General features: G+C 38.3%; 1 protein-coding gene across 2 annotated transcripts in view; it reads left to right on the forward strand.

The window, feature by feature from the left end:
• The first annotated feature begins 308 nt into the window (after positions 1-308).
• hhip (hedgehog interacting protein) overlaps positions 309-19,523 on the forward strand; it is a 131,539-nt gene continuing 112,324 nt past the window's right edge. For both annotated transcript variants that reach the window (XM_052043839.1, XM_052043846.1), the window contains exons 1-3: positions 309-859; positions 9,124-9,319; positions 12,873-13,029. In XM_052043839.1, coding sequence (XP_051899799.1) covers positions 593-859; positions 9,124-9,319; positions 12,873-13,029 — 620 coding nt within the window. In that variant the 5' untranslated portion in view covers positions 309-592. The remainder of the gene's footprint in view (positions 860-9,123; positions 9,320-12,872; positions 13,030-19,523) is intronic.

Consider the following 19,523-nt stretch of genomic DNA (forward strand, 5'->3'; position numbering starts at 1 on the left):
ACCCTGTGCAAGGGGAAGCAGCAGCTCGCGGGAAGGTGCGGGCGCCAAGCACTGGCTGACGCGAGGGTGCGGAGGGCCAGCGGCAGCTCGGGCGGTGGGTGCGGGAGGGCGCCCACCCACACGCACACACGGCGCGCTCCCGACACCGCTGTGTTCTCCGGCGATGACATCGTTGGGCGCGTGCATGCGGTCGCGGAAAAAAAAAGAGCGGCGGTGGGGGGGGGGGGGGGGGGGGGTGGTTGTTGGTGGTGAAACGCACACATTACACATCATGTGGAGAGTGAATGAAGCAGAGAGCGTGCCACCTACCTGCTAACATCCATCCTGAGAAAACATTGCACCAGGCTTAGCCCGAATGCGCGCTGCTGCTGCCGCTCACACCCGACAGCTCGCTGCACAGGCAGCTGCAACTACTGCATTTCAGTTTCTGCTGTGCACAGAAACATCAATTGCAGAAAAAAAACATCGTAGATTTCTATTTTTTTTATGTAGCACCTTTAAAAAGACATGTGCTTTCGGGAGTTGTGATTTTTTTTAAAAAAAGTAAAGCGTGAGGACGATTTAAACTTTATATATATTTCAATATTGGAGAATGAGAATGAACGCGATGGTGTCTTTGAAGTTTGCCCTGGTGCTGGCGGTGGCTGCTAACTTTCTTGACAGCGAAGCGAAGTTTCTTGAGAGGAGTGAGAAATCTCCGGTGAGGAGATGCCTGGATGGGAGTACGCCGCGCCGCTTGAGGAGGAGGGAGAGGAGGCTGCTCGCCCTGGACCCCAGTGGCTATATCTGTCACAGGCTGTATAGCCGCCTGTCCTGCTGCCCCAGCTTCGGGCATTTCCATGAGTTCGTTGATCCCAAGGTAAATGCTCACGCTCAGGCTGGAGTAAAATGCACCATGCCATGCTGCAAATGATGCATTCAACAGGTTGAGCACAGACCAGCAGCAAGCCCAGTTATAGTTATCAAAGACCTTATAGTAAGTACTGCGTGTAACAAGGGTAGACTGTTGTTGGCAGGGGGTCGGGGTAATACGTTTCTGTTTACTTTTCTTGGGCAAGAGAAGGGGGCTCCAGTCATAAAGGTGTTGACGGACAAAAGTTACAAAATGGAAGTGTGCAAATCCTTCAGGTGTTCTTTTATAATCTTCACATTTGCAGCACTGTAGTTGTCAAGGATGACGAGGGACGCCTCAAAACTCGTGTTTCAGCGTTGTTGGCCTCAGCATAATAAGAAATACTCAGACTGAATCGAATTTTTATGCTAGGTTCACGGTGGATTTCACTCCATTCTCATGTAAACAGCTTCTACGAATCAACATATGCGTCTGGGTGGTATCTTCCACTTTGTTTTGTAACAAAAAGCCATATTGCATCATTTAATTTGCTCAAGTCATGCAAATAGAAAAAAATCAATAGGACAAAAAGGGGTCGACTTATCCTCCTCCCCACTAAACTGCTGCCCACACACAGAGTCCTGTTGCTTATGGCAAAAGAATAACAACAACACCATTGTGTTTGTTAGTTGGTTCACTAATGGGTGAAACTGGAGAACATCATTCTCCTTCAGTCCAAGCTCTGTCCAAATGTTCACCTCTTTTGAGTGAGCATTTGTCCTACTATTTCTGTTCCCAGATCAGTAAGAACGCCTCACTGCGGGTTTTCAGCTCTAGTTTCTCGTCTTTTTACCAAATGTGGCAATATTCAAGTGAGGGGAAAATTCGTCAGGTTTTTGGGTGGAACTGATCCGTGTTAACAATCTGTCAGTGTAATTGACTAACATAGCTGATAGTATTAGCTAATTTTACCAGATATATTTTATTTATACATAAATGGAGAAACAATTATTTTAGTGTTTCTCACAACCAGCTATTGATTATATCATGCATAATCATGTTTTCTGATATACTTCTCTGCAACTTTTTATCCCAATAACTTTCAAGTGTTTTGGATGGTTTGTCAGCTTGCCTGAACACATGGCTATTTTAGGAAGAGCTTATTAGAGAATTTATCCTTACTGATTTGCAACTTTGAATGATATCAGAGCCAAGTGAATGCTTGTCCAAGTGAATGTTATCAAGTGTGTTCTCTGTATTCTAAGCTGTTTGGTCTTAAGTTCACTAATAATATTTGTTAAACATATGTGAAGGAGCAAACAAATCATCTTCATGTTTAAAGCACCAAATTATTCAGTCTGCTAATTGGAGCAATTTTGTGATGAAAGGAAGACTGCACATGCTTTACGCAAGTGAATAGTAACAGTAATCATTCCTAAGCATGTTAATTAATGTGTGAATATTGGTTGTTTTCAATGCATTATGTTTAATCACATGCAGCTCAATGGTTTTATACAGAATAGCAACAGTAAGGACAAAACAGGAATTTTAGGGGTACTTAAGCTTTCCAATCACTTATTTAGCAATCAGATAATACCTAGTGGTCTACTGAATAGATAGGATGTTTTATGGGATCAGACAGATTGATAACAGATAAGCTTTCTCAGATTTGAGATGCACTGCTGTTACTGCAAGAATAACAGGTCATTCAATGCAGGGAGAATGTAGTCAAATGGCTAAAAAAATTCAAAGATTGTGCTAAGCAAAATTCTTATTTTATGCAAAAACCATGAAGTGTTGCGGACACATCAGAAGTATGGTGCTTACATTTATATTCTGAAGAAATGTTTATTCAGTAAAAGTACATACAGGATATTAAAATTAATAAGTTATTCTGTTGGCCAGTGCATTTATTGGAAATGTAATCATTCAATTGTGAACCATCTCACAGCCAGGTGGGTAGAATAGTCTTGTGGTAGCGAGTTTCCCCTGACCACATTGACACTGTTCTGCAGCTTCCAAACTTGAATGATGATTTTGCAGGTGGGTGGGGTGGTGGGGAAGAGGAGGTGGCAGTTGTGGGGATATGCAGAAGAGAGCCAGAGAATTTCAGTTTCCTTCCACAGCTACTGTAGTTCTATGTGGTGCTCCATCTAATGGCGAGTTCTAGCACTGACATTTCTGAGCTAAGATATGGGATTTCAAGGCATGAAAAACTTAAGACACCTTGTCTGGAATGTCACGCTATCATGTTTTATTTAGAATATATGCTTGGGAAAAATACACAGAATGACCATAATCTTGAAATTTGTCCTATCATATTGTCAATTCATGTACAATGTTTATTGACTGGGCACCTAATGCAAACATGGAATACCCAAGCAGAACCTTCAGCCCGCAGCTGTGATGCTTACATTCTAACCAGATCTACCAAGGTCATTAACATCCTTCCTTAATGGAACTATTGGCCAGTTAGGTCTCAGTCATCAAGACAATGTTGAAACCCTTTATTAAGAAAGTTGTTGTGGGACACTTATAGAATCATAATATGATTAGGCAGGGTCAGCATTGTTTTATGAGAGGGAAATCATTTTTGACTAATTAATTATACCTTTGAGGATATAACCAGTGGGGAAAATAAATGGGGGGAGGGGGTCAGTGAGTGTAGTGCATTTGGATTTCAAAAAAGCCATTCAAAATGGTGCTGCTTAACAGATTTTTTAAATTAATTTAAGGTATGAGGACATTGCTGGTAATACCACATTAACTGACCATCCCTAATTGGAATTGAGTGGTGACCGATATTTTCAAAGCACTGTAAAATAAACTTCTCCCTGGAGCTATCAGGTTGGATTTTAATGGTTTAAGACCTAACAATGTGGAAAGAATGATGTTATATTTTCAGTTCAGGCTAGAATGTGGCTTGGAGAGGAGTGTGCAGATGATGGTGTTCCTAATTCACCACTTGTTATGGGAGGTGCTATCTAAATAACCTTAGTCAATTTTTAGATATTACACACAGCAGCTACAGTGGCCCGTTGATGGAGAGGGTGAGCATTTAGGGTGGTGATTGGATTAACCAGTTAAGTGAGCTGTTTTGTCCTGGATGGTGTTAGGTTTTGTCAGAGTTCTTGGAACACAGTCATCCAGGCAAATGGAGAACATTTCATCACATTCCTGACCTCATTGTACACTTTGGAGAGGGCTTGAGACACTTTTCTCAGGAAAATGTGGAAATCCCTTATTAAAGCAGTTATTATGGAACAACTTCCTTAATAACAGTTACTGATGTTGGAATTGAATAGATTAGACGGATAGAGGAGGGACTTTTTGACAGAAAACAGACAGAGGTATAAATGGGTAATTTTCCCATTGGCAAGCTTTAACTCACAAGGTGCCTCAGGATTCAGGTGCCTTAGCTCCTCACAGTCTATTTTAGCGACATAAATGGAGAGGCCAAGTTTGCTAATAATAGTGATAGGTAGGAAAGTAAATTGTTAGAAGAGCCTACAGAAGTAAATAAACAACTTCAATGTGAGAGCAAAAGTGTGGTAGGTGGCTTATAATGTGGGGAAATGTAACTTTGTACGTTTCATATGATAGACAAGCAGAATATTATTTAAGTGGTGCGAAACTATTTGATGTTGGTGTTCAGAGAATCTTCATGCAAGAAACAGAGAACATTTGCGTGTTCAGCAAATAATTAGGAAGTCAAATGGAATGGTAATATCAGGAGGGAAGAGTCAAAAGTAGGCAAGTGTTGCTACAAATGTAAAGGGCTTGGTGAGAGTACATCTGGAGTACAATGTAAAATCGTGGTCTCCTTTTTGCTTGCCTTAGAGTAGGTGCCAGGGAAGTTTGGTAGATCGATTCCTAGGAAAAGCGGTTTGTCTTAAGAAGAAAGGTTGACAAACTATCAGGAATTTAGAAGGAGGAGAGGAGATCTAAAAATATTTATGATTCTGAATGGGCTTGACAGAATAAGTGCTGTGAGGATGTTTCCCTTTGTGGGGAAGTCTAAAACAAGGATGCATAGTTCAAGGATAAGGGGTTGCCAATTTACAAAAGAGATGTGGAGGAATTTATTCCCACTGAGCACGGTGAATCTTTGGAATTTTCTACTCCAGAGGGCAAATGATGCCCAGTAACAAGGTGTATTCAATGCTGTGATAAATAGTTCTTTAGATTAAGAAAGAGAATCAAAGATTGTTGAGATTGTGCACGAAGGTGGAGATAAGGATAAAGATGAGATTAGTCATGACCTTACTAAACATCGGAACAGGCTTGAGGGTGTGTGTGGCCTATGCCTACTTCTGTTAATACTCTTATTTTCCATTTTTCACCCTTAAAATGTTTCCAGCACCAGTCTTATTTCTTCATTGTTACCCTAACGAAGATTTTCCTTTCCTTCATGATTCATATTGCTGTCCCTAGGAATCATTTTTGTTCCCATCGATAACAGATCGAATTAGCCTTCCATTAGAAATGAGCCCCAGGCATGGTTGCCACTGTGATAGCATCAAATCACATCCACTGGCAATACGAAATCTCAATTCTATCCCTCTGGTTATCTGGACCACCCATGTACCAGCCATATAATACTTTTGTTTATAAATTACAACCCACCTGTTCTGTGCTGACTCAGTAGACTTAAATATACTGTGGTGAACACAAAGAATTAAACAATCAATGCTTCGCTATACACTATAAAACAGACCACAGTATGCAAATAGAGCTTTGGAGATAGTTGAATCACCTCAGCAATAAAACTTTATGCAACCTTATAACTTTTATACTGGCCTTAAGTGCAAAAAGAGCATTAGGTTAATAGAGCTAATACTCTGCATTGTACAATCTAATATATTTAAAAGGTCAAAAGTTAACAGTGCATTGTTCATCGGATAGATTCATTTTGGTATTTGTTAGCACTTCTAATTTGCAATTATATTCCTCCTTGAAACTAAAAGAACATAAAATAAATATGTTTAGTGAATTGTTCTTCACTGTTCTCCAAACATAAATGCAAATCACTGTATTTTGCATAATCTGCCATTGTCAACATTAGAAAGACAGCAACCCATTAACTGAACAGCAACACCTGATCAGTGTTTTTAGCAGTTGGAGAATTGAACGAGTTCTCTATTTGCATATGTTAACCTTTGTACTATGTGTGTGTATATATATATAATATATATATATATATATATATATATATATATATATAAAACGTATATAAATATATCTATATCTATCTATCTATAAAACACTGTATGATTTCCATATTATAAATTGGCCCAGCCATTAAAAAAAATCTGCTTTTGAGTCAACATTTATGCCAGAACTCTTCGGTCAATGCGGACTGGCTTCACAGTTTTTCTCCAGTGTCCTTGAAACTCGTATTTGAAATGCATGCTTAAAACATTGCATTTCACTTATTTGCTTGTTTATAATCATAATGTCCCAGGGAAACAAGAAATTGTTGCTATACCTTCTGATTGTACCTTTATTTTGGTAGATGAATTCATCAGTTTTTATCTCGTATTTCCAACACATGGATAGTTTCTGTTGTGAGCAATGTCTAATTGAGATGGTCAGTCCTCTGATGATGTAGCAATAAAAATCTGTCCAGTGTGTTCTTCCCACTACTTAAGGTGTGCTTTCCATTGTCATTAATGTACTTTCTGTGTTAAAGCTCTCACTCCCATAAAACAGATATTTGTATTCCGCTGAAAGTTGATTCCAGAATGATGTTATCAGAGTTTATGTAAATTGCTGTAATGCAATACCTGATTTGTGGCAACACTATTTTCAAAGATAAGATCTTGTATAGATGAAAATAATGTTCTCTTCTCATTTCTTAAAAAAATTATATAAATTCAGCAGCTTTTTTGGATAATATTTTGGCATTTGCATCATTGCAGTCCATTTGGTATACTTATTTTGCTAATTCCCAACCAAAACTACAATGTTTAAGCTCCAAGAGATTACGGAGCGGCTGCTGAAATGGAAAGCGAATAAATTCTATCTATTTGAGAGGAAAAGGGAATAAAATCTCTCTCTCTCTGACCAAAATGTGCGTGAAGCAGTATTGTGGTGCTGTCCAATCAGTCCATTCAATCAGATTGGAAAACTTTCAGTCATGATATGTCAAGCACTTTCCAACAGCAGCCTTGAGAAGATAAAGCCCAATTTATATATGGACAAATTCTAAAGTAATTCTCCAAATGTTGAATTACATGAGAAGAAATTGTGGGTTAGAGATAGAACCAACTGTTGATTTTCCAATCTAAGTTACTTTTGAACGTTACTTCCAAAAGAGAATGGGATCCATACATTTACCTATAAACCCGTGAACAACTCCAGAAAAGAACAACTTATGAAACAAAATTAATCAAGCTTTAAACCTTAATTGTCAAAAATCCACACCATTTATCAGAAAACAAAATCTTTGATTATATGTTTATTGTGGTGAAGATGATCTAAGTATATCATTAGCAGTTTCCAAACTGAGATTGTTTTGGGGCCCTAAGAGCATGTAAGTAACTCTAATTGTATTTTCAGGATATAAGTTGCAATGATCGACATATTTTTCCAGTGTCTGTTTTTAAATTCTTGGGATAATAAGCACAAAAGTATTAAATTTGGTTTTATGCAACTTTACTTAAAATTTGGGATGCATCCTTTGTCCCAATTCATGATCCTTCTGTAACTTCTTGCACAGTTAGCTTGACTACACATGCATTAGACGCAAAGGGCCAATCACTCCATGCTTGCATTGCTCTGTGTGCGCTCCCATTGTTTCCAGTGGGAGAGAACATTGAGGGTGTGTTATAATGATGGCTCTATCTATCTCTTCATGGGTATATACCCTGCAGACCTCACACAGTGCAAAATGTGAAGGTCTCACTGTGTAAAAACAGCACAAAATAAATATATTGAGAAAATCCTGGATCTAATTTCAGATAATTTATATTATACTGTTGGCCAATCTATTTTATGTGACCAAAACACATTCCAGAAATAGTAAAAAGTGATTGCAATCATTAGAATCTCTTGCAGTGTGTTTGGCTCCGTAAAAATACCTAATAGTGAAATTGGTGTCTGTGATGGCCAACAGAGGGGTGTGCTAGTTGACAGCTGGTTAGCAGAATTTGAATATTTTGTTTTATTTTCAGGCATACAAATAAATCTGTCCTTCAGAATAATATAAAGACGTCTCTAATTTATAAATGCAACTTAAGTATTCAGGAAGTTATGAAATTAGTTATTATTCCTGATGAACTGTCACTTTATTTTAAAAGGAATTAAATTGAGGATAGTGTGCAGGATACTTCACTGCAGTTTAATTGCAATGACAGTTGTAATACTGGAACTTCTTTCCAAAGAAGCCAAATAAACCAGGTTTGGATAGAGATAGTGCTAAGTCAAATTGTGAGAGGCATTATGTACAAAAAAAAGTAAGTTTTTTATATGATTACAAACAAATCAAAAATATATGTACATGGGATTGGAATCACTTTTCATTGAATGCTAAACAAAGCATTAATTAACATATTTAGAACTCATTTAGTCCAATTGTGCTAACCATAAATGAGTAAATATTATAAATAACTTTCCAAGGATGGAAAGTTAGAATTCAAAGATAACCATGAAAATGTTATTAAGTAGTTTTAGCAATTTCAGTATTTTATAAACAAAAACATATAACCTGCCAACAGTCCCACAGTAATTACTTTCACTCTAATAAATATTTTTCCATTGAAAGTTAGTTGTGGAAATTTGTAATCATTTGGAGCTGAATGATGCATTTTATGGGCATTATTATTTCTATTAAATTTTATAATTGTACTTCAGAACATTAGAACCCAAGAGGACATCAGCAGAACTCCCACTGAGAATTCCTACAGTGGGGGTTTCGGCGTAGGAAAGTAACATAATGCAAAACATACATATTGTTATGACCTGAGTAAAACTTCCTTTAATGTGATCTAATATTTGGAATTTTTTATGTTTGCACACTCTAGTTTCTCCTTTAAAACTTTTATTCATGTTTCAGTTTATGGAAGAAAAGAAACAATACATAAATTATGGAATTTTGAACACATGTAATATTAGTTGATGCACTAGATTTAAAGTTAGGTGAAAATCAAGTAAATCAATTTCATCTCTATTCCTAAAGGCAAGAAGTATGGTAAAGATCTTACATAAAGCAGATGTTCTCTGCACATCTGAATGTTATCTTTTTAATTCAGTTTGCTTTTGCTTACTTCTTTCTGCTGTTTGATTTTCAGATATTTTCTGTTACAAACAACACAGAATGTGCAAAGCTGCTGGAGGAAATCAAGTGTGCCCAATGTTCACCACATGCACAGTATTTATTTCACTTACCTGACTGGCAAGGAGCATCAGACAATGAACTGGCTTTTCCCATGTTGTGCAGAGATTATTGCAAACAGCTCTACTTTGCGTGCAGAAGCCAAATAACAGGTAATAAAGGCAACAGGACATCTGATTGAACTCCTGAAATCATATAATTCCTCATCTACTTTGATACTTGATGAATCAATGTGGGGGGTATTCACAGCAGACCCATGGTCCTCTGGTATGCTTATTGCAATGAAAGGGGGTGGTCATGGGCACCATTAAACAAAACGAAAGCTGACTGAAAAGTCATTACTTCAGAACTGCTGGCAGATGCTGCTGCCACCCTATTTGGAGATGTAGTAACATTCAGAAAAGGCTGCTGCCACCCCATCGTGTCTCTTTTCACAATTAAAAGCAGCTTTTATAATACAGTATTGTTGTTGCATTAATAGCTGCAGTAATTCCTTTTCATTTGTTCTAATAAATATACAATACCAGATGCATGGTTTTTCATTTTGCATCTCATTTCTTTGATGGAAATCAGTCCTTTTGCAGCAAGGCATGTATTTTTAATGATATCTTGTATTTAAATTCAACACAACTTTTTTTTAAGAAAATCTTCTCAAGGAGAGCTCTTCATTTTCTTTGGTGTGGTTTCACACATTTTCCAAAGTTTCCTAGAAAATGAAAATATTATTATTTTATCCACAAGCTACCATTTTTTCCATAGTTCCCTCCATACAGCTGGTTCTTACTCTTTATCACATTCCCTGCAGACTGAAAGGCTGAGGGTTGGAGTGAGGGGGTGGGGGGCTGGGGAGGATTGGTTACATTTTCCAAGTCTAGGCAGTCATAACAGATTAGATTTTGGTGGATATTATTCACAAACAATAAAAGCAACAGGGAATTTTTGTACACTTTTCCTACTCAAAAAATTAACTAATCCCTGACCCAAGTAACCTCGTCCTCATTTTTTTTTACAAATTGCTACTTAACTTTTTAAAAATTGCATTTATACTGAGCAAAGGAGTTAATTGGAGTGTCTTAAGCAGCACAGGAGCTGGTGCCACAGGAACCTTTCTCCCCAGATCAACATATGTGGTGACGAATGACAAATTTATTTTTCTACAAAGTTTGTGTATGTGTAAAACTGCTGAAGTGCATCAAGATGTCAAGTGCTTTGGGTGACCACCCAGGTTGTCTTGGAAGATAACCAGATGAAAGCATAACTTTAGCACTGGGACATGGATGGGGCTCAGGGGTGTGCATAAGCGAACTAGCAGCCTGTTTTTCAGGAGAGCAAGATGATTTTCCAACGTTAGACAGATGCTTATAATCAACATATGGCACCACTTGCTATTGCAGAGGTCGGTACTAATTGAAAGCTGTTGTTTTGATACCAAAGTTAGAGGACAAATTTTGTTGACAGGGTAATCATTGACAAGCAGCCTAACTATATTTATTTAAGATACCCAATTAGAAAAATGCAACAGAAGCTAATGAAATTACAGAAAATTATCCCAAAATGTAGAGCTCTATTTTTTTCTTTTTGAGCTAGAAAATGACTATTTACTGATTACAAACTTTTATGGCTGTACAGTCTTTGATTTCAAATGTCATTTGACTTCATATCAACTTACAATAATGGTGTAATGTTTTATGAAGTATTAAAAGTATACAAAAAATAACTGAGGATTTTATGTGGAAAATGTTCACATATATTTGATTTTTTAGATAGTTTCTTGTCATTAATATGATCCAAAACAAAAATAATTGCAGTTAATTGTAATTTGCAAATTAGTATTGTGTACAGCATATAGTTAACAAATTTTGAAACTTATAACATGCTAGTCAAATTCTGTAACACTGGGTGGCCTGGAAGTTTACTGTATCAGTGCAGTGATGTACTTGACTACAGAGTAGAACAATATGGTTTTTCTGTTGTTGTTCCTGAAATAAAGAGTTCTCAGTGGCAATTTTTCGTATGATAAATTTCCAGACCCAGATAGGCTGGGGGAGGCGGGCATAGGGAGAAGTAGTTGATGGGTAAGGCTGTGTGTTTACTGCTGTGCATTTTTTGGATCTGGAAGGTGCTTATTCAAAATATGCTGTTGTTATTTTGAAGATAAGAAAGAGGGTTACACAATCTAAAAAGATAAAAGAATTAAAAACACAGTAAGTGAAGTAAAATCTTATAATCAATATAACTTAGCTTTCTCATTTTGGGATACATTTAATATTATTCTTTAAAATGAAAAGAATCACATTGTTTATTTCACACATTATTACTGATAAACAGATGGATAAAGAATTCCCTTGAGGCTCTTAGACATAAAGTAGACACAAAGTATGGAATATTGCTTTATATTTACGTTCACTTTGTTGCTGAAAATACTGAAGAGGAAAAGGTACCTTTTTGACTTTCAATACATTGAAGTATAAGCATTTGCAGTGAATTTAAAACTGTAAAACTGTACAGATTAAAGGAAGGTGAAATGGCAAGCTTACTGATGCTCTAATGTGCTGCACGTGCAGTACAAGAAGAGGGTTTGTATCTCTGATACTCCAGACAGCACACAACTGTCAACACCATCACAGAACGTGCAAGAGGAAGATCTCAAGAACTGAGGGAATAGGATTAGGAAAGAGGTTTCAGAACAAGTTGCGTAACTTGAAATGCATTTAATTTATTCAGAAGAATAAATTTTAAGTCAAGGGACAACCTCAAAAGGTAAGATGTAAACATTGCTTCAATTATGCCATAGATTATGGAACACCACCTTTTATTTGTTAATTCTAAATTCTGAGATTCTCCTTTGTTGAAACGTAAATCTGTGAATGTCCATTAATAACCTATCAGTGTTTTGTAACAGCTAAAAGAATTGATCTGTCTATTTTGTCTCATGAGGATAATCACAACCCTGAACAGTAACAAAATAGTTAATTTTTAGTTGCATTTATTACATTTTGTGGCTAATGAATAAATAATTGGTCATGTTTCTTCCTCAATTGGAATGTTGATGAACTGGAAATAAAGTTATTATTTTAATAGTTTGAAGAGTTGTATGTAACTCAATGTACATTTTGTTGCTGAGGGAAAAAAAATCTTAAATCTTTGACATGCCCCTGATCTTGTTATGGTTTTCTATTTTCTGCTTCTTGAAAGCATGGATGATATTTTCTTGATATGCCAGCTCTTTGTTATATCATCCCGAGGCCCCCAGTGTAGCGATGGTTTGTTGATAAAAGAATGTGGAAACTTCATAAACTGCTACATTTTTGTTTAAAGAAACTGTGCATAACACAACAAAAGGAAGCAATATTTTAAAGGTTTCTTTGTGTTAAAAGTCAAGTAAATGCACAAATGCTGTCACACTAAAAATAGAGTAAAATTCTAATCAATTGTTTAAAAGCCATATTATTTTAATTTGAAAAACAATATCATTTGCTATCCTTCAAATAGTTTTTTTCTCACTGTTAGTTGACCACTGCAATGTATATCAAGATAACGCCAATGAGAATTATTTTTAGAAGTATCACCTTTCAAAACATGGCAATGCACATTTCCTTTCTTGATCCTTTAAAGTAAAAGCTTTGACTTCAGCTATTCTTTTTGCAACATACAGGCATTTTAATGATGTAAACCCTTATAATTTGTTTAACATCTGTTTTCCAGGACTCTTCCAAACCACTTCAGATGAGTTCTGTAATCTTTATGCAGCAAAGGACAATGGGATATGTTTTCCAGACTCACCCAGAAAACAAGTGCAAGGACCAAGTTCCAACTATTTAAACCAGATGGATGACTATTACAAAATGGAACAGATCAACAGGTTCACTAAGATAACTACTATTTGGTTCAGAAAGACAAGTCTTTGTAGTCGTGATATTGAACCAGCTACACATCAGCTCACACAGCAGAGATGTGCTGCCAGATGGCTTGTTTTGTCGTGGAACTTCAACAGAATTTTACACATTGTTGAAGTTCATTAACAGCTTAAGTACTACTCTCTACAGCCATGTCCTTTCTTTTGCAATTCCACATTATATGCATTGTTCTTACTTTTCTCAGACTGAACACTTCCATTCATTTAAAAAACTATTTGGAGCACTGAATAAATTAATTCCTGGCTACGTTAGCCACAGCATCTACTATTGTAGTTTTATAGTTGTATTTAGCAATGTAGTATATCAGTGACAGGGCATGCTCTACCAGCCCAGAATTGCTCAAGGAGATAGTTCCTATTGTTGGTAGATGTTACAGAATTTGAAAATTGGGTCCATATGTTTTCCCTGCAGGGAGGGACAGATTTCTGAGAGACAAAGGGATCTTAGGCTGAACCAGTGAGAAAGGAAATCTAGGCAGAAGCTGGTAGAGGGAAAATACCGCCAGAATTAGAGAGAGAGAACATGACCAGAAGTCAAGAAGCAGCTGTTTCAGGAAGAATAAAGGGGAAATTCAGCCAGAGGTAGGCGGAGAGGGGACACAAGAGGAAGCAAGGAGAGGAGGAATTCAACCACAACCTACAAGAGGAGGAATTTCAGCCAAAGCACAGCAGAGAGAGAATCCAGACAGAAACAGCGAGGGAAGTTCAGGTGGAAGCAGTGAGATGGGAATTTCAGGCAGAAGCAGCAAGAGGGGAAACACAGGTGGAAGCAATAAGACAGGTGGAAGCAATAAGTTCAGGCATAAACAGTGAGAGAAAGGTTCAGGCAGAAGCAGCAAGAGAAGTTCAGGTGGAACCAGAGGAAGGAAGTTCAGGCAGAAGCGGCGAGGGAACGTGTTCAGGCGGAATCTGAAATGGCAAATTCATGTAAAGTGCATATAATGTTGCCAACATTGCTCTTGAAATACAGGCAGACTGTCACAGTAGTTGTCCGCAGCTTGTATTGTGTCATCATTGTGTTCCCCTTTCAAAGTAAGTTTCAATTAATGAGGTCAGCAGGGCATTAACGATGATGCCGCTGATCACAAAACCCTGGGGCCTTGTGTCTATCCAGTGACTCTGAGACAAATAGGGCCCCAAATTTATTAGGCTAGACACTAGCCTCTGTCACAATGTTAGGTGCCTCAGTTATGAAAATTGCACAGGAAAATTGGTTTCCCATTCTGATCTTGTCCACGGCAGCCAATTTCCTATTTAATACAGGTATCCTGTTTGATATGGGACTGTTGACAACCCTATTCCCCATTTTCACCCATCTCCTTCACACCCAGCAAACTGCTTTGATGTTCCCTTCCTCCATTCCATTCTTTCCCTAGCTCCATTATCCCTTTTTATCCAGACCTTACCCACTTCCTTCAGCACTCCTAGCTATTTAATGCTGGGCAGCAACAATAGCTAGTCCACACCCTTGATCTGCCAATGTGATTCGACAGCAGCTGGATGCATGATTGTTGCTGGGATCAGGCCTGTTGCTGGGCACGGGGTTTGAGATTTGCTGAATCGGTTTCTCCAGCTACTCTAGTTGCCCTGCTGGGAGAATGATTGCCTAGTAGGTTTATTGTGTAATTAATGGGAACCAGGAGGTCTTTCTGTTGACTGCAAAATTCCTATTATTTTTCATTTCTGGGTCAGAACTTGACATTTGTAGATTGAGAAAAGTAAGGTGCCTATATTGACCTTGAACAGCATAGCTTATTTCCCACAAAAGTAATGAAAATATCTTAGAGCAAATGTCTATTGCCAACCCTTATCACAGGGCAAAGGATGTTCAGTTAGAATCCAAGAGAGAAATTTCATTGTCACCCTAGAAGAGAAAGAATTCACCTAGAACCCAGGAGGGAGGAAATTCATCTAGAACCTGATTGGGAGGGTATTCAGATACAACCCAGGAAAGAAAGAATTAACCTAGATACTGGGAGGCAAGGGGGATTCATCCAAAACTGAAAGGATGGAAGTTCAGATGGAACCCAGAAGAGATACAATTCATCTGGAACCTGGGAGGGGGAATTCATCCAGAACATGAGAGGAACAAAGGAAAGAGAGATTTCAGATAGAACCAAGGAGAGAGGAACCAATTACATGCCCAAATAAGAACTAAATTCAGAATATAAGAGATTGCCAAGTTTGAGAAGAAAATCTGTTGTATAAAATAGAATTAATATTTTTAGAACCCACACTACCGCAAGATCCACATACGATAACCAGGAAAATGGATCATTTATTGCTTAATTTAAAATGCAATTTCTTTTAGCATGCTTTTTTGGAAAAATTCTGTTGAAATTACTTTTGTGTTTTTGCAGTTAATCATAAATTTCTGCTTTAGTTATTGAATTATTGGTGTTGTATTTGCTGTGGATAGTGTAGTGAAACATCTGATACGTAAGCTAATTTGTTGAAGGCCTTTGTTACTTCTGTTCCACAAATGTGATGTAACTTTGGTTTGTGGCGGTAAATGATAGATTGCTTTTTTATGCTCATGGAGGAGTTTCTTAAGATATCCAGGATACAGAAGAAAGACATTCCACAGAGTACAATCACTGCTGAGTTTGAAACTAAGGATTTTGGTTAGTAAGAGTTTTTGATGCAATGAGGGAAGAGATGCTGTTCAAGTTTCTGTTTAGTGAGCAAATCCACTAAATAGGAGACATTGCAGAACACATCAGACCTGTGGAATGCAAAACAACAGGTGTGGAAAACGTAATCATTTGGAGGAGGTCAAGCTCTGGACTTTGCAGCTTGAGCGACAATTGATGTCACTGCAGTCCATGTGCAAGTCTGAGTGTTTCATGGACAGCACATTTCAGAAGGTGGTCAGGCCACAACTGAAGAGAATGCAGGCAAAAAGAGATTTGGTGACTGCCTGGAAAATAAAAAGAGCAGTAAGTGCTTCAGGAAACCTCTGAGGGCATCTTATTCTCTAACCAGGATTTGGTTTTGTTTACTGATGGCGAAGAGAGCTCCCTGCAGTAGTGCAGTCAGATCCAAGATCATAGTAGCAAAAGTAGCTCAGCTGTACAGGGAAGGAGGAAAAAGGTCAAAAGAACAATAGCTATTTGGATTCTATATTAAAGAGAGCAAAACATCATTTTTCCAGCTGTGGGCATGATTCTAGGACGGCATGTAACCTCCCTGGTGTCAGGTCAGGGATACCACTGACCAGTTTCAGAATATTCTGAACGGGGAGTGTGAACAGTCAGAGGTTATGGTTTGAAAGAATTAGGTAAAAATTAAGAAAACCTCAAAGGTATTAACCTTTCGATTGCTCCCAGTGCCAAGCACTAGTACATGTAGAAACAGGAGGATAGTGCAAGTGAATATGTGAACAGAAAGAGAGTATATCAGGCAGGTACCTTATTGAGTACTTTGCAGTTGTCTTCAGAAAAGATGATACTTGTGTTGTAGTTAAGGTGAAGGAGTGTATAATATTGTATGAGTTGAACATAATAAAGGAAGAAGTTTCAAGCCATTTGGCAGCTTTGAAAATGGTAAGTTGTTTGGCTTGGATGAAGTATATCCCAGCTGTTAAAAGAAGTAAAGGAAAAGATTGTGGAGGCTCTGACCACAACTTTTCAATTCACCCTGGCTGCAGGACTGGTGCCAGAAGATTGTAGGACTGCTAACTTTGTACTGTTCTTTAAAAAGAGAGAAAGGGTAAACCAAGTAATTACACACCAGTAAGTTTAAATTCATTGGTGGATAATGCTTTTGAAAAGGTTCAATATGCTTATGCGATTCAAGGGAGAGTGGCAAATTTGATCATAAATTAGCTCAGTGACAGGGATTGGAGAATAATGATAAACAATTTTTTTGTAACTGGAAGCGGAGTTCCACGGAGCTCAGTGCTTACCCCTTTGCTCTTTGTGACGCACATTGATAATTTGGAACTAAATGTAGCCAGCAGGATAAAGAAGTTTGCAGATGGTACAAATTTAGATGTGGTTGACAGTGAGGTCTACAAGACAATATACTGTAGATGGCCTGGTCCATTAGGCAGAAGAATAGCAAATGGAATTTAATTCAGTGATTGTATTTGAAAAGGTGCAACAAGCAAGGGAATCTACCCATAATGGCAGAATATTGAGTGGTGTGGAGGAATAAAGGGACTATGGAATATGTGTCCATAGGACAGGTCAGCAAGGTGGTTAAAAGGATGAATGGGATGCTTTAATAAAAAGACAAAAAAATGCTGGAATTCTCAGAAGGTCAGACAGCATCTGTGTAGAGATAAATTACATTTCATCAGAAATATCATTAAGGATGCTTTCCTTTATTAGTTGAGACAAAGAATATAAGAACACAGAAGGTAATGTGGTATACAACACTAGTTTGGCCACAGCTTGTTTTGCATGCACTTTGGGTCACATATTACAGGAAAGATGTAATTGCACTGGTGAGGGTCCAGGGGTGATTTCTAAGAACGTTGCTGGGACTGGAAAGTTGTAGGTATAAGGAAATATAGGAAAGAATAGGTTATTTTCTTTGAAACTCTAGGAGGCTGTACAGAATTTTGAGGGACGTGGACAAGGTGGTCAAAAACCAAAGGGTAAAAATTTAAGGTAATTTGTAAAAACATTAGAGTGGAGATAAGGGAAATCTTTTTCACCAAGATATTGGCGGGGATCTGAAACTCACTTCCTCAATGGGTGGTAGAGGCAGAAACCCTCATCCTATTTATAAAGTACTTGAATGCCAAGCTCTTCAGGGGACTGAGCTAATGCTAGAAAGTGCACTTAAGCTAGGTTTTAAAAGCAAAAAAGAGGGCATAAAATATTGCAAAAATTAGTGGGAACCCAGAGGATCGGGAAGCTTTTAAAAACCAACAGAAGGCAACCAAAAGAACAATAAGGGGAGAAAAGATGAAATATGAAGGTAAGCTAGCCAATAATATAAAAGAGGATACCAGAAGTTTTTTCAGATATATATAAAGAGTAAAAGGGAGGCAAGAGTGAACATCGGACTGCTGGAAAATGATGCTGGAGAGATAGTAATGGTGAACGAAGAAATAGCAGACGAACTGAATAAATATTCTGCGTCAGTCTTCACTGTGGAAGACACCAGCAACATGCCAGAAATTTGAGAGAGTCAGGGGGCAGAAGTGACTGCAGTTGCTTTTACAAAGGAGAAGGAAACTGGAAGGTCTGAAGGCAGATAAGTCACCTGGACCGGATGGACTACACGCCAGGGTTCTGAAAGAGGTAGCTGAAGAGATTGTGGAGGCATTAGTAGCAATCTTCCAAGAATCACTAGAGTCAGGAATGGTTCCAGAGGACTGGAAAATCGCAAATGTCACTCCGCTCTTTAAGAAAGGAGGAAGGCAAAAGACAGGAAATTATAGGCCAGTTAGCCTGACTTCAGTGGTTGGTAAGATGTTAGAGTCCGTTATTAAGGATGATGTTTCGGGGTACTTGGAATCTCATGATAAAATAGGCTGAAGTCAGCATGGTTTCCTTAAGGGGAGATCTTGCCTGACAAATCTGTTGGAATTCTTTGAGAAAGTAACAGGCAGGATAGACAAAGGAGAGTCAGTGGATGTTGTTTACGTGGATTTTCAGAAGGCCTTTGACAAGGTGCTGCACATGAGGCTGCTAAATAAGCTAGGAGCCCATGGTATTACAGGAAAGGTACTAGCATGAATAGAAGACTGGCTGACTGGCAGAAGGCAAAGAGTGGGAATAAAAGGGGCCTTTTCTGGTTGGTTGCCTGTGACTAGTGGTATTCCACAGGGGTCTGTGTTGGGTCCACTACTTTTCAGGTTATATGTTAATGATCTGGATAACAGAATTGATGGCTTTGTGGCCAAGTTTGCAGATGATAACAAGGATAGGTGGAGGGGCAGGTAGTGTTGAGGAAGCAGGAAGTGCAGAAGGACTTGGACAGGTTGGGAGAATGGGCAAAGAAGTGGCAGACGGAATACAGCGTCAGGAAGTGTACGGTCATGCACTTTGGTAGAAGGAATAAAGGCATATACTATTTTCTAAATGGGGAGCAAATTCAGAAATCAGTGGTGCAAAGGGACTTGGGAGTCCTAGTGCAGGATTCCTTTAAGGTAAACTTGCAGGTTGAGACGGTAGTAAGGAAGGCAAATGCAATGTTAGCATTCATTTCAAGAGGACCAGAATATAAAAGCAAGGATGTAATGCTGAGGTTTTATAAGGCATTGGTTGGACCACATTTGGAGTACTGTGAGCAATTTTGGGCCCCATATCTAAGGAAGGATGTGCTGGCATTGGAGAGGTTCCAGAGGAGGTTTACAAGAGTGACCCCAGGAATGAAAGGGTTAGCATATGAGCAGCGTTTGATGGTTCTGGGCCTGTACTCGCTGGAGTTTAGAAGGATGAAGGGGACTTCATTAAAACCTACTGATTATTGAAAGACCTGGA

The sequence above is a fragment of the Pristis pectinata genome, chromosome 2, assembly GCF_009764475.1.
Source record: "Pristis pectinata isolate sPriPec2 chromosome 2, sPriPec2.1.pri, whole genome shotgun sequence".
Lineage (NCBI taxonomy): Eukaryota > Metazoa > Chordata > Chondrichthyes > Rhinopristiformes > Pristidae > Pristis > Pristis pectinata.